Source organism: Papilio machaon, chromosome 14 (genome assembly GCF_912999745.1).
Source record: "Papilio machaon chromosome 14, ilPapMach1.1, whole genome shotgun sequence".
In the NCBI taxonomy this organism is placed as follows: Eukaryota; Metazoa; Arthropoda; class Insecta; order Lepidoptera; family Papilionidae; genus Papilio; species Papilio machaon.
The window spans coordinates 803035-820223 of record NC_059999.1 but is presented as its reverse complement, the minus strand read 5'-3'; the positions used below and the strand labels follow the sequence as shown (position 1 = coordinate 820223).

General features: G+C 34.0%; 1 protein-coding gene across 4 annotated transcripts in view; it reads right to left on the bottom strand.

The window, feature by feature from the left end:
- LOC106710081 (protein PALS1) overlaps positions 1-17189 on the bottom strand; it is a 105547-nt gene that overhangs the window by 55020 nt on the left and 33338 nt on the right. For 3 of the 4 annotated variants that reach the window (XM_045680966.1, XM_045680969.1, XM_045680967.1), the window contains 3 exons: positions 7268-7383; positions 4556-5193; positions 1075-1239 (listed from right to left, as the gene is read on the bottom strand). In XM_045680966.1, the coding sequence (XP_045536922.1) occupies positions 1075-1239; positions 4556-5193; positions 7268-7383 (919 nt within the window). The remainder of the gene's footprint in view (positions 1-1074; positions 1240-4555; positions 5194-7267; positions 7384-17189) is intronic. The other variant, XM_045680970.1, reaches the window with a different exon arrangement.

Below are 17189 nucleotides of genomic sequence, written 5' to 3'. Positions count from 1 at the left end.
ATATCAGTATAGCGTGGTCAGTACAACAATGGCTAACGGTCGTAGCGACAGAAATGTACCGTCGGCCGACCGTGACCGTCCTAGTGATGTATTTACATTTTATCGAAACAAACTGACAAAGTAAATGAATATCTTTTAAAGCAAGGTTATGCGGTGAATAAAAACTCTACATTTTTCACTAACGTTCGTGGATACCAAATTTTTGTGGACACCATTTTTTCTGTGTACTTACGATAATTTGCTGCAAATATATAATTTCCCGTCATTTTAGTACAAATTTTTCATGAAATAACAACTTATATTCTTACATCGTGTTCTGACAGCGAAAATAATTTATAAACGATTTTACTCCAGAAAAATATTTGTTCGTAAATAAAAATTATCGATAGATCATTGTACGTCACTACGGTGCACAACTCCCACGATGTCGTGATCTATACCAGCTCTAGTTCGGACGATGCATATTTTTGTCTTCCATAAATGGATCAATACCGAGGAAGTACGGTAATGGAATTTACTTAGCAGTTCACAAGACCAATTTATGTACCAAATATAATATTTTGGTTTTCTATTTTAAAAACCTTCTATTTCATAAGAATCTAACTATTGCAATGGTCTTTAGAATTGCATGAATTGTTTAACCTACGTGTCAGATTGTATTTGAACTACTCTATGAAAACTAAACCATCAAACTGTATTTTAATTTAATGTACTCAAGAACATGACTATAATTTTTATACGTTTCGTGGAAGCCAGCGAACAAAACCACTCACTAACTAATATAGGAAACGTCTAAAACACCGGTGTCGGCACCGACTAGTTTCGAGCCCACCGGGGGCCCTTCATCAGGGTGAGTGAGCGACGGCACCCGTTCGCGAAATAATACCAGTCCCACTCACGAATTAGTCGGTGCCAACATCGGACGAATGTACGTGAGTGTTTTAGCCGTTTCCTATTTTAGTTAATGATAATGTCTCACGAAAGTTAAATTTAAAACTACTCACATTTTCACAACACCCTATAGTTTTAAGAATAAAGCTGAAAGCTGAAGCTCAAAGTAAAAGTTGCACTAACCTGATATTTCCTGATAGATTCAACTTGGTCCCTGGTGACGTCAAGCGCTGGCGGTCGCGGTGGGGCGTCGCGTGTCGCCTCACGGGGCGGCACCGCCGGAGCACCCGCCCCTAACACCGGTACTCCCGCCCCCGCGGCGATGGCGCGCGCATTACCGTTCACCTGCTAAAGTAAAAATGAGACTTAAAGCTAGGATTTATGGGATAAAGTAGGTATATAACTTAGAAATAAGTAAATTCTCAACACTCGTTTGAGTATAACAGATAAAACATTACAAGAAATGTTGTTTGCTTGTAAAATTTGAGTCTAATGTGTAGTGTATTTTTAAACGAGTCAACAAAATCAGCCAGTACCAATCCACTGCTGGATATAAAATATTAAAAAGGATAAATTATTTATTATAATTATGTATTAAGCCCGAACTAAAACAAAAATGACCTCATAAATCATTACATATTCAAACTAACAATAACTGTATTAACTCTATTTCCAAGAAAATAATTCCTAACTTCAAATAATTTATCCAAAAACGCCGATAGATGGCGCTGTTCTAAAAATCATACATTAAACCTTTAAATGAGATTTTAATTTGTCGCAACTAAACAATAATTTTCAAGACAAGTTACAAAATACAAGTTAAATTACTCTTAAGAAATTGTTAACTTTAAAATAAGAAAAACTACAACCACATTTTTGCGTCAAAATTTAACTGTCAAACAAAAGACTGCACAATTTTAGGTCGTATTGTCAAAATGCACTCTATGCAAATGCAATTATAATAGTACGTTGCCATTGCCTTAACACGAGAAAATATTTTTTACCAGATCCTAACAAACTTTATTGTCTTTATATAAGCGAAACATGCTTGGTCTAAACACAATTTCTACTGTTAAAATATATTCTAATACCTTTTTTCCATAATATATGCCCCATTGTTAAATATACATGCAGCAAAATAATTAATATACTCAATATTTAAATACATAATGACCAGTTTAAATATTAATTAATAAATAACAGAGTATTATTTATATAATTGCACTATGAATAAAATTTTAATAATAATAATTATCATTAGAATTTATCTAAATACATTATATTTTATGAAGAAATAGAATATATTATATAATTAATTTTTTTTTTTTTAATAAATACTTTTGAAAATGTAACTAAAAAATGATAAATAATGACGACACATCGTTTCGTATGTTTATCTCTGAAAAAAGGATTTCTGAAAAAGAATGTTTTAAACATAACTCAAGTGATAATATTAAGAACGTAATTATATAGTTTTTATGAAGCACCTGAAAGAAAAGATGTCGATTAAATATGATCGATACATTAGGTACGATTGTATAAATGTTAAATATAAAATATTAATAAGTATATACATATCAGAAGAAGAAATAAAAGGATATTTTCATAATATTTATAACAAGTTGTCGTCAACTCTGACCGCGCGGAATTAAAAAAAAGTAATTATTAGTCTATGTATTCAAGATTATGTTCTACATCTATGATAAATTTCAGCGAGATCTGTTGATCCGTTTCAGAGATACCTTCTAACAAACATCCATCCATCCAAACATTCGCATTTATAATATTAGAAAGATTTCATTCGGTTGGATAACAAAGGAATAATAAAGTAACTTTTTTTACACCCTTAGAAATGTAGTAACTAATAACTAAATAGCAATGTTTTGTAAATAGGTACAAACACATTTCTATTATGTAAACATAAAATGTAATTTAGTACCATTAGCAAATTAGGACCCTCTGCAAGATTACCGATGTGATAATAAAATAATGTTTATGTCTCGCCATATGTTGCGAATGTTTTATGCCGACTGTACATTTGTTAGCCGATATAAGCCGTATTTAACTGCAATTAACTTAATGTTCAATAACCAGAGTACAGTTGTCATAATAGATAAGTTAGCGCGTACCATCTAAAGACCACATAATAACATAAAATAAAGTGGGATCGTGGTCAAGCGCTAGCTTATTCAATATAAATAAAAAGCTCTTGTTATGAAATTATCATTATTGTATTACTAGAGGTCGCCCTCGACTTTGTCAGCGCTGAATTAAAATAGTAGCCGTCAAAGTCCCGTCAAAAATCGGTCCAGCCGTTCAGGAAATTAAACGGAAAAAACGTGGACTTACGGACAGACAAGTTTTTTTATAAATCGGTTTTTCGTTAACAGCAACACAAATACATCATGTGTACGAAATATGACATTTTTGTCCATATGACATAAAGACAGTCCAATTTATTATTATGTATAGATATTTAAAAGGTTCTTATATGTTGCTAGTATGTTCTTATCCCAAAAGTCATACAAGAATAATGTATAAGGAAACGATTGCAAAAATTATATGGTAGCAAACGACTGATTATCTTGTTGGGAATTTTCCACACGAAGAATAGGAAATGAAAAACATTACGTTATTGCAAGACTTCCTTAGATAAATAAGGAAATATATAAGGTTCAGTATAACGTTTATAGTTTTAAGAAAATATGTTTGGATAGTAATATACATAAATATATATAAATATATAACTAATCTTGTTATATTCAATGGGCCTAGTACGAATTTATGCGACAAGGGCCTTCGTATCGTTAATGTCAAACATTTCAAAATTAAAATGAGATTTTTATTCTACGCTGCCCAATGTTTAATACAAATTTTGTCGCTGATGATACGATGGCGTTTGTCATCAATATTCGTCCTAGGCCCACTAATAGATATTTATAATAACGCTAAACTACATTCCGTAACTATAAAATAATTTAACCCCGAAGGCGCAGAAGCTCAGAAGATCCAAATTCTCATTCCAAAGAAATATTCAATATTATATTAGATTCGATTCCGCAGACAGAAGAGTGTTTTAGTGCAAAAAGCATGAATATAAATGAAATGAATGATCATAAGTTCAAATCCAAATCGGAAACTGAAAATTAATATGACCTTAAATAAAATAAATCAATTAAATAAAATAAATAAATTAAATAACTTCAAATAAGCAGTCAAATAAAAGAAATAAATAACACAATAAAACCTTATAAGAATATGTTTATCATAAAAATATTTAAAAGCTCTTCAAAATAAATTTTAAGTTAGTAAATAAATAGTACTTCAGATGATATAATATTATTATTTTCAACTGAAAACTGTTTGATAATACTAGAGTCAACAAACCTATTATTTTCATGACAGAATTTTGTTACCCAAAAGTTCATTCATTCATTTACTTTTTCCACCTTTTTTTTAAATTTACCGTTTGTTAAAATAAATGACAACATAGTCATCCCAATTTCATAATTATATTGAACAAAACAAGCTATTATCAGAGAACTCTATTCTGTTCTCTGTTGCGATCTTATCAAGGTCTGTTGACTCTAGTATACCCATCTAAATGACCCAAACCACACCTGATCCACAGGATAAAAATGAGACAAGCAATCGTGCCATTTACCTGCAGAACACTCTTTCTGTCCACGGTACCGGGGTACTTGGGCGTCGTTTTGACGATTTGAACGAAATTCTCGGGCACGTCGACAGCAACTTCCCTTCCCAACAGCACTGGGGTCGTGTCAAATCCCGGCGGCAGCTTGTACGAGGCGTAAACAGCCTCTCGGATCAGTACAGAGTCCGTTCGAGCCGAGTACGTCACCCCTTCTCTACAATCTATCAAGGAATCTTGTCCGTTAGATATAAGAAGTTGGATCTTGTGGTCGCTTAGGTTATGTGTTGTGTTGGATGCGACTGACTCTGATTCGGAGATGAGATCGCATTTTGTCGTCTCCGAGGAAGCTTTGCTCTGTTTGCTGCTGTAGCTGATTGAGCTGTCGCTTTGGGGGAGGGAGAGGAGTTCAATGGTGGTGTTTTTGAAGCTGCCGGAGGCGTCAGAGGCTGGCGGTGATGTGTGGGAGGTGTCTGAGGTGTCCGAGACGTCGCTATCTCTCGCGTCGCTACGCTTGCTAGAGAGCAGCGGCTGGTGGTCGCAGGCACGAGCGAGTACCTGTGGAGGGCGCGGCGGCGGGTAGCGGGGCGGGGTCTTGCTGCGCGCTATGAAGTTCTCCGGCACGTCCACCGGCATCTCGCGGTGCGGACCTGCAAAAAACAGACGGACTAAATTAATACATAAGTCCTCGTACATATTATATATTTTACTTAATACTTACGTTAATAATAATAGAGATATGAGATATTGCCTATTTCAATAGGTAGAATCGACGTAGAAACAGATAGGAAAGTACTTCATTTAGACTTCATTAAATATTTTTATTGGGCCATTTTCTTTGTTTATATACAAGTTACAATGTCTTGGGTTTATTAAGAAGTTTAAAAAGAACGTAAGAATCAGTGTCTCGAGTATCATATTACAAACGAATTTAAAACTTTTTATTATTAGAAAATTTTCGATACCTATTTAAAATGAGGGATCAATAGCCATGGACTATATTAATAGCATTGGGCCGAAATAGGTCCGTTGACCCAAATAAAATGGTTCTTAATCGGGCGTTGGGTGAACGGGCAATTAAAGCTGAGGCTGCTGAGGATATGGACTACGCCCGGACATACATGACAAACATATTCCTGTTGCTGTAAACCAATCAACAGTGTTTTCAAGTACAAATATAAAACATTTTTAAGGCTTATCGTATATCACTGTACTTTTTAAATGAGAACCAATACGTTATAGGCTAACAAATAAGATGCACTAGTAATTTTATACGAAGTTTACTTTACATAAATCTTAGCATTAAACGAGTTAATATTACATTTATGTAACCGTTGGTTTCCGAGACGAAAATCTCTTGATAAAACATATCGTCATCCCTGTCAATATTAGAGAAAATAGATAAAGCAATATGTTTTAAACGGGGATTCAGAAACCGTCGTTTATTGATTTTGTTGTATATATTTTATTCTCAATGTTTCGACCTTTAGTTAACTTGCTAACAAGGGCAGTACTAATACGAGATAATCCACTTCACTAATCTTAATAATAGATTATAAATTAACGGTCCAATGTACTACAACAGTTTTCCTGCTTCTGCAATGATTGGTTTTTGTGCAACAACACTCGTAGTACCCCGCGCTTCCTGTGTTGGTTTTTTTTTTCATTGTTGTGACAAGGCCATCTCTCGATTAGGAAACTCCGTTGTACTCTGTCTGTCTGTCACGCGTGACGCTCTCAAATGTAGACTATTTTGTTGTTTAAAACAACATAAAATACTAATTGACTGCATACTGTATGACACTAAAATTTGATTTCCGAAATCAAAATCACCGTTTGAAACTTATTGTTATCTCTGTTTTGTCTAAGATAATGATAGAGATGATGAAATACTTATTACAGAGATTTTGGTCTATGACAATGATCTTATAAAACTAGTTTCAGTAATAAGGCTACAGGAGGCTACATAAAAATTGACATACATAAAAGGCAGCATAAACAATAAGTCAGGAAAAAATATGTTTGAAAAACCTTTGTCAATCGATTTAAAATTAGGTTTGTAATGTCAACGCAGTTCTCAATCAGGTATTTGACTTAAAATCCGATCAGTTTGCTCTTTTGTCTCGTTTTTTAATGTAAAAATATATGTCCAGGAAATAATGATTCCGTTAAGATTGTAATAACAGTTACAGTCCACATTTTTAACAAAGACATGTTTGTTGCGTGAGAAAATTTAATTTGCAAACGAAATAACCGTCATCTTAATAATGTAACATCGCAAGATCGTATGATGTTAATTTAAATAACAGTGGATCTAACAAGAATATTTTTGACAATCGCCTACAAAGGCCATTGTTAAAATTAGTATGAGATTTATGGTGTACATCACGTCCGATAGGTGGCGCTGTTCAAATTTTAATACAAACTTTGATGATGACAATACGATGGTAATTATCTCAAATATTCTAACTAGACCAACTACTATATTTTATCGGTTTAGGTACAGATCTTAAGCTTATAGAAATAATATCTAGTCTGGATAGCGTGTCTTGTCTAACCTTAAAATTTCACATACGAAACATGTGTATTAAAAATATATAGATATTTCTGTTATTTTAAATAGAGTGAAACGATGATGACATGTTTTATACGAGTATAACAGTGGAAACAGTTTCAAAGGGTGTCTTAGCTGCAGAAGGGTTTAAACAGTTTATTGATACTGACCGGTGTCGGAGGTGAGCGAGAGCATGGTGAGCATTTCGAGGTCGTCATCCGGCGGCGGGCGCTTCTCCTCTTCGCCGCCCAGCACCACGATGCTGGAGCCGGAGCGTCGTCGCGCCCTGAAACACCACGCACCATTCCTTCAACTACCCATTTGTTTAAATTTCTATAACTACACAGCTACGGAGTGCCAATTCAAAACTATATCTAGAAGATGGCAAAATATTTTTAAATCGGATTTGTTGTGATGATTGTATGGTAAATTCAAACCTGGATAAGTGAGAGGCATTATTCGGTCCCGACAGACGAGCTCTACAAGCGAGAAACTCGGGTTAGATGTAAACCTCTATAAGCGAGAAAATATCGCGGTCCCTTTGCTCTCACGCACATAGACGTTCGACATTATGAGTAAAATTTTTGGACTACTAACATATTTACATTTGCTTTGGAAAAGCATATAGCGTTATATAAGACTTATATTTTATACATAAAGTTACATAAGTTTAATAGAATAATAGTAAAAAATTCTCGCACATAAACAGACATGCATAGTTGATTGCAGACAGCAGCGGAAGTTGTTACTCCCGATCTGAATCGCTGCCCACCCCTCATAGCTCCCCTTATGTTCGTAAGAAAAACATACAAGTTTTTACTATATAGAAAAGATTATATGTTTTATAGAAAGTTGATACAGTAAATAATATCTCATATTGAATAAATACTTTATTCGCCGCACAATATTTTTGGGCAGTTTACTTTTTTCAAAACTTCACATATTGCAGTAGTTACTGTATTTGCGTACTATTAATTATATATTTGTATAGTAATGAAGTTTAACTTTCTAGAAATTGAAGAGCTACAGTAGAATTGAGAAAAAAAATAAATGAAAAGAAAAAGTTCATGTAGTGCAACTAAAAAATGACCAGTCAGCTCTTAACTATAAAAGCACCGTAAAAGCACCATAAAATCCCAAAAATAAATAAATAAAAGAGTAAAGTTATGACCATATGAGAAGAGTAACATCTCTTAATCATGAGATGTAACTATTTTCATTGGGAAAGCAAAAAAGTTACCGAGTTGAGGAAACTGCTAGCCTACGAGTCGTCACGCACGCTTATGTAACGGCTTTTGTAATAACAAATAATGTATGCTTTTTGTACATGTTATATGCCGGCTCGCGTGCAGTGCTGTATTATATTGAACCATCACTTGCATATTGCATTAGGACGATTATGTTAGATTCGATTTTATGTAAACAATATTATTGAGCAATTATTGTAAAGGGAAAATGGATTTGACAGGCATCGTCAACGCTATCCTTTTGGATAGGCCATTTGCGATCTTTTATCTTGTTACATAAGTAGTCAGCGGTTACATCTCTATTTAAAAAAAAATTCTAAATAGTCCATATTCAAAAGTTATTATTAAAAATATATAAATTGAAATTACGTCTTATCCCTCCAAAGTTGGTAAAATTAAATGCCTGATTATTTAATCCAGGTTTCGGCAGAGACATTGTGTAACAAAGCGAAAGGTTATGCCGACTAAACCCTCAGTACTCGGCTTACTTTTATTACAGACCCTATACCGGGAAAGTACTACAATAAAAGGCACGGAGACTAACTTAGTCCCAAAAAAATTATGTGATTTATTAAAATGAATAGAAGGAAATCAGCGACAAAATCGAATAACAAGAGAAAATGTCGCATGACATATGCTTTTCGGAATTTACATTATTGCTCAACTGAACTCTCAACTCACTAATTTTTCCGATAAAATATGAATTTAAAAAAAAATATGTAACATAAATAGATCAGTAAATAAAAATAAACATTGTTTCAGTATCCATCCTTATTCGATTTCTACTTATTTATATTTAAAAGTACAGAATTTTTTTCAGTCCAATCACTTTATTCAAACTTGTTGTCACCCTAACATCTACATTTAGGACATTCGAGGATCGAGCGCTCACAGTCAAATGTTAAATTCATTCCCGCGCAATTGCCGTACAATATCCCGGATAAATTACAAACAGGAATACGAGAAATAGTGAAATCTCTTATAAAATCAAGATATAAGTCTTTATTTCAAAAGTTTCAAATATCCACCCATCCATCCATTCAGCTTCGTAACGCCCATGGCTGGGCATAGGCCTCCCCCAAAGATCGCCACAATGATCGGTCCTGTGCAACCCGCATCCAGAATATTCCCGCAACCTCGACCAGATCATCGGTACATCGTGCGGGAGGCCTGCCCACGCTGCGTCGACCTGTACGTGGCCGCCATTCCAGTACTTTGAGGCTAAGTTTCAAATATATGTGGAGTTAATACATATGCTAGAAAGATTAACTAGACTAGTAATATAGGTCACACTCCGCAGTGTAGATTTCAGAGAATCCTCTCCAAATTGAAGTCATTCTCAATGTTTATAAAGTTCCGACTGGAGCGGAACGAATGGAGTTACGAACAATAGTATTTTACATCAGAGCGTATACATTTTACAGTAAATCAATTGCTGACGTCACAATGCAATGACTCGGTCAGGTTTGCGGTTATTGCAGAGATCATTTTATTAACGTCCATTGACACTATGGGTAACCACAAAAATATATTGTTATCGCGCTGATTCCCTTATAAAAAGTAGAGACAATATGTTTAATGGTGTTACGACAGAGCAATTCCACTTCATCTAATTTTATAGCGGATAAAGTTAAGCTCGTGAATTAAAGGGTTGAGTTTAAATTACATTTAAAATAAGTATTACATATGAAATTAATTTAAAAAAAAAATATTTCAGCACATTTTCATCAGATTAATTCGATGTAGTATAAATAACATAAAAAATCTGATCTTATCCCTACATTAACAATAAATATTTGCTTTCACTGATACTATTTTAAGAAGTTTCACCATTTCAATAGTCTTTCGTAAGAGGCCCTAATTTTTTTTCGATCGCCACGCCATCTATCCTTTCCGATAGTCATCTAGGTCAAGTTTACATTATATTTTACGCTTCAATTGATTTCTATCAATTCGCTTACTTATTTAAATAATAAATTATTGTGGTCAAAATTAAATAATCAACTAACAGGCTGCATTTTAAGCTAAATCGAATAATTTCCATAAAAATGTTTATTAAAGGTATTACTAGGTAGGTAGGTACTGTGGGCTAAGCACGTACATTTGTGACCATCATCGTATCGTCCTAAACAAAACTTGTGCAGCGCCCCTACCGGGTATAAAGTACACCAAAAATCCCTTGTTAATTTTACTCGAATTATTATCTATATTAATCACTGTTACCGATAAAATTCCCAATAGCTAAATAATTAAATTTACGATCCGATAAAAAACTACACAATCACTAAAGTATTTGATAAATTTATCTAATTTTTCTTTTATCATAAACACTGGCCTTATCTAAGCAAGCCGTGTGTAACATAAAATAAGTAGATAAAGAAATAAAACAAAACTTTTACAGACTGACAGAATTATGTTATTAGTTAATCGTACTCGTATACTGTTTCCTTTTTCCACGCTTTTCATATTTGTTGTTTTAAGTTTTATGTGTGGCAATAAATGTTTCTTTTTCCTAAGAATAAATACTTAAACCTTATTATTCTATGTAAATACTATTATATTTCTATACTAACGAAAGTCTTTAATAGATTCAACCAACTACCTTTAATCCACATAATCCCATGGCTAAGTCAGTATAATGAAAACCACACCCTGCAATGGCGGGAATCTTGACAACAGCTGTCAATGTCACTGTCACAACAAATACATTTATTTAAAAACCATACACCTGATCCAAAGACTTAGCGAGCTCAAACTACCCTTAATCCCATATTTGAAATTCCCTATCAGGCGTTAGTTCATAACCCGAACATAATACTGGACTTAAATATAACTAAGGACCCAGCTTCCGCAAACACCAATTTCCAGCGAATAGTTGATGAGCGCTGGAGTGATTGGCTTATTATTTATACGGATGCCTCCAAGCTCTCAGTGCATGGTTACGTGGGAGCAGCTGTCTGGATTCCCAAATTCCGTATAGTATTAAATTTTAAACTTCCCTCCTTATCCTCGGTATTTACTGGAGAGTCGGTTGCCATCTTAGAAGCCTTAATGTACATCGAATCACACAAGATTAGAAAGACAATAATATTTTCGGATTCTAAAAGCTGTTTAGACGCAATTTTATCAAATCAATTTAGAAGTAAATCAAGATTCCCTTTTATTATGGAAATTAAAAACATTTTGTACAGATGTTCTCTGCAAGGTCTCCAGGTCACTCTGGCGTGGATTCCGGGTCATTCTGGGATCCAGGGCAATGAGTCAGCTGACCATTTAGCTAAAGAAGCCACATCGTGTGGCTCAATGAGTCACCACAAACTATACATTCATGACCTGGTGTCCTTGGCTAAGGAACATCTTTTGTCTAGTTGGAAATCTGTGTGGTCCGAGACTTCTATTAGCAAAGGAAAATACTATGCAGACATACAAGAATCCATACCAGTGAGGCCATGGTTTTTTAGGTTCCCTGATGCAAATAAGCAGACCACGTCGACGATCTGTCGACTACGATTAGGCCATGCGTGCACTCCAACTTTCTTAGCGAAAATCAGGGTTAAGGATAGCTCGCTATGTGAATGCGGATTAGACGAAGGAACGGTGGACCATATATTTTTCTCTTGCCCGAACAGAACTTCTTCCTTAATTGATGTCCTCCCCAATTATATCCCTCGCCCCACTAACTTTAAGACCCTCTTAACCCACGTACATACCCCGTTTGTAAATATTTTATGTGATTATATTAACAAAAATAATATTAGATTATAATTTGTTTGTCCCATAACCTACTAACAATACTATGTATATTATTGTGTTCGTCCTTTTTAGGTAAATCAACGTTTGTAGATAATTCTAGAGTTCGTAACACTTGTATGCTCACGAGACTTATCCATAAGTAGAGTGTTGCCAGTCTCTTTAATACAAGAATAAAACTATAATCACTCGACACTGGCCCAATCCGCTGAGGGAGAGCCATAATCAAGAAACTGAACTCTGAACTGACTTAGCGAGATTTAATAGACTAAAGCTAAATAATTTGTTGCCCCACTCACAGTGGTTTACTGATTATTTAAGTAGAAGATTTCTCATCTAAACAGTTCTATGTTATTTAGGAAACTAAAATCGCTTCCGCTTATAACATGGACAGTCTATCGGAAGTCCACACCCGTTTTGAATAGTCTACCTGTGCGACAGGTGACAGGTGCGGCTGGCGCAGGTAGTGCTTTGTGCCCGACCCATTTCTTGTGCTTTGTATAGCCTTTATAATATTTAAGTTATTGAGTATACTCCAAGGGGTTCACGCGTTACGATTACAGCACGAAAATATGCGAGAAAGTATTACGCTCAATAATCGCGCTGCACAAATCTTTTAGAAATTTCTGTGAAGTTTTTTTACGAATATTTCTTCATGTTGTGTAGAAAATTATATTAACTAACCATTAACGGTCTAACTGCTAATTAAAGACGTTTTAGATGTAGATCTAATCATTTTTACATATATATTTGAATAGTAAATATATTAATGAAATTACACTATTGTAAACTTAGCACTAAGGGTCTTCTTTAGTGCCCAATTAACAACTCCTAGTACTCCTTGTAGCAGTTAAAGTACAAAATTATCTGAAACAGACTTCGACATAAAAATTCTATCACTTTTATAATGATTTCCAAATGAATAGATATACCAAAAAAAGCTGATAACTTTATGCTTTTTTGTACAATAGTGTAATTTCATTAATATATTTACTATTCAAATATATATGTAAAAATGTGTTAAAATACCAGAGCTGTTTCAACAGCTGTTGAGATATGTTATTCGATAGGTTGGACATATTGTATCAATATGTTACATGTTCAAATAGAGTATATGGTACGTAGCAAGCATATATCGTATATTCATAGCCTTTTGCTGTCAACTTATTAATGTCTAAGTCTAATGTAAATTTAATCTGAATTTTTCAAATCTCTTCAATCTTTTTTCAAGAGTTTTTCAATAGCCTTTTAGAGAAAAAAAAATCATTTTATTTTTCGAAAAATGGATTTAAATTTAGTAAAATTACCACAGAAGAGTAAAAATGGTTTTAGATCGAATATTGATTTCGGCCGTTTTCATAGTAATATGTAACCTGACTCCTTTTAACGAAAGCCTGCTAGTGAAGGCTTCTAACTGTTGGAGACTCGACCCGACTAGTATCTTGACCCGGATATGTCTGCGTGAACTCAAGAAACCTAACGAGTAATCCTGTTTGTTTCTTTTTAATTCTTGCCAACTTGCCTTTTTTTAATTAAGTTAATTGAATTATATGTCACTAAATGTCATGACTTTCGGCCATTAGTCACCTCAGTTTTGCAAAATATACGTTTCGTGGGAAACAACTAGGGACATCTATGGCTTTCGACCTGAGTTAACAGATTTTCCATTTTGTATTTTCGGGTTATACGTTTGACATCGATGTTTTCAGATCAGCGTGGGTGGTCGGACAGTCTCTAGATGTCGATATCGTTTTAAGCTAAGGATCATGGATGGACGTCATTGTTTTTGTCACAAGCTAAGTAGGCGAGGTCTGACAAGTCGCTTATCGTCATTTATTTTTAACCACCAGTCTTCTGAGGGCCTAGCACAAATATTAGTGAGAACTTTTCCGTAACGTTATCAACGAAATTTAAAAAAAAAATACGCGCTACTCGTGGAGTTGCGGATAACCGAGCCCCTACTACTACTATATAAAAATTTGTGCCCCTACCGGGTGTGAAGTACACCAACAAATCTCATACATTTACAATTTTGACATACATTGTCGATAACGTTAAGAAGGCGTGTTTCGCAAATATTCGTGCTAGAGCCTCTGGTCTAAATTTATAGAAGTTTGTCAGATTTAGAAACAACTATGACAAGTCTCGCTACGCTCGTCTACATTCACAAAACAAACGACCGCATCCGTTTCCCCGAGCACAATACGTATTGTACGACTCTGTTTGGATTTCTCACCCTTCTCTGCCCCCGCTACCCCACGCCGATGTTTGGACATATAGTTACACTCTTACCAACATCATTAGCCGTTCCCTTGAGAGTTTTACATGGGACTTGTTTGATAAAACCTTTGTAACTTACCAGAGGAAAACTTTTTAATCTCGACTCTGCGAAAACTTACTTATATCAACTACGACATAATTTTTACAATATTCAAAACAAAGCGTTATATTTTCATATTATGGAATGGTAAAATTTACTAATCATATATTTGAGAGTAATTAATTTAATTAAAAAAATCAATGTTGTATTTAATCTAAGAAGAATACGTTTTGATATTGTGGAACATATCTACATCAAAATAGAAACATCAAAAGGCACGTTTTATATTTAATCTATTAAATTGATCTATTATAATCTCACGTTTTATAAACACCACATGAACAGTGGATTTCTGAGGTCGAAATCTCTGTATGAAACATATTGTCATCCCTGTCATTATCATTGACAAAATAGAGATAACAATTTTAAACGAAGATTTTGATCTCAGGAATCCACGGGAATAGATTCAAATACAATAAAGTGTACATAATACCTACTTGATATCTATACATATACGTATTAATACAGTTTGAGTGTCTGTCTATAATATAAAAATAAAATTATATTTCATACACGTCAAACCAATTTTTAAAGTTTTGGTCTATCTGTATTACACAAGGACGCGTTTTTGCCGGGTAAACTTCGGAACGACTGGACTGATTTTGACGGAGCTTTGACGGAAAGGTAGCTGATGGACGGGGGCATATTATAGACTACTTTGTTTTAATTCGTCGCTAACGAAGACGAGGGCGACTACTAGTATCCTAATAAATGTGTTTTGCAGCACACCGTATGGTGCCTACAATTTCTTCTAAGGTAAACAACAAGACAAAAAATACAGTGTACTGCGATTGTACTGTTATAAAGATTTTTATATAACAAAAACGAAACTTTTAAACTGTACTTAGGAGCAAGGATAGTAAAATCTATGTACCTACCCTAATTGAAGTACTGGACGTTGATATAACATTCAATAAGGCGAACTAAACTTTATCCGGATATAAAATATTATCATTTTTCCGACGGAACATAAAGCAAACACTATTTTTGTAAGAGCAAAACAGGTAAATCTAGTTAAACCGGAAACACGTCGGCGCGCTTTGATGACGTAGTCCCGAGACTGAGACGTAGAGTGTTGCCGTCTCATACGTATGCTATCAGCTGATCATAAGGTACTAAGAAAATGTTTCTTTGATTAATTGAACTTCTTATTAATATTATAAATGCGAATGTTTAGCTGGATGGATGAATGGATGGATGTTTGTTTGAAGGCTCTAGTCTGGAAGAACACATAGGCTACTTATTTACTTTTAATTTAGCGTGGACGGAGTCTAGGAGTTTCAATGTCGAAATTAATAAATTAATGTTAATAGATTTCAATAATTCTTCCAGTAAACATTTCGATATTATTGTTTTCGGTTTAATATGAACTAGGTTAAAATTTAATTATATATAAGCAATACTTTTGCTCAACTAACTTTATTCCTAAAGATCTTTGATCGAATACTATTCGAATAACTTCAAAATAAAAACTACTTCAAAATTATCAAATGTTGTAGGCTACATTTCGGAGAACAATATATTTAAAGTTAAACTTAAATATATCTGTACAACGAAAAGACTCGTTTATCATATGTTTAAGTACAACTTCAACATGTGTAAGAAAAACTAGTTTGATGTAAATTTCTTTCGCTTCCAGAGAAAGTACCGGAGTGTCTGACACGCGTGGCCACACTGTGTGGGAATTGGAAAGTGCTATTCGCTCTATGTCAATTGATATCACCTGTTTGTAATATTAATGTTATACTTCATAAATAGCATTCCAAGTACTTCAGAAACCATTTAAATTAGAAAAAAATAATTTAAAACCAGTAACAAAGACCCAAAAGGCAAGGATTTTTCTAATTAAAAACTTAACCTTTTCCACAGATTAAATATATTATAGTCTAGTCATACATAAATATTTAATTGAATAAATCAACTAATACGATTTTATTTCACTTTAAAAAAAAACTACATATGTATTAAAATAGAATAATGGCTACTTTCTACAATGACGTTAGTTAACAAAATTTAGATATTCTTTTAAAAGACCATGTATGCTTAAAAGTATAAATTAGTACATCATAAGCTCACTATACATTCCCACTGAGAGGCTCAGAGCCTACCGTAAGTAAGACGCTGGTCAATATATTGATTGGCGATAAATTATTGTATCCATTTGTCGTTTGCGGGAAATGCAAATAAAACAAGTCAAGTGTAAGTCAATCTTTGCACTGCAATTAGAACCGTGTAGGAAGTGTTCGCCTTGACGACGTTGTTGTAAACATTAGACAATGAATGCAATTGCAATCAAAGAAAACCCGAATTTGAAATACGAATTCAAATTTGAATACACGCAGTTAAAAAATTTTCAAATGATAACAAATACAAGAAAAAAAATGTGAGCCGTCATGGGACGCCTGGCAGATGTGAAACATCGTGTGTGTACAAGTAATATGAATAAAAGATAATATTATTAAAATAAAAAATATATATATGTATACCTAGTATAGCGTGGCGACCCGTCGCCACGGCAAACGTCGCCACGCCAACAATTCGGTTTACAAGTGAGCCTATAGATGTTTCACATCAAAAAGACCTAAGCTTGTAGCTCATAGATGAAAAATCAAACCAGCATCTAAGCGTAATGAACAAAAGAAAATGGAATACTCCATATTAAATTTGAGTTTGTGCGTAAATGGTTCGGTGTAACAAATCAAATTCATGATAAAA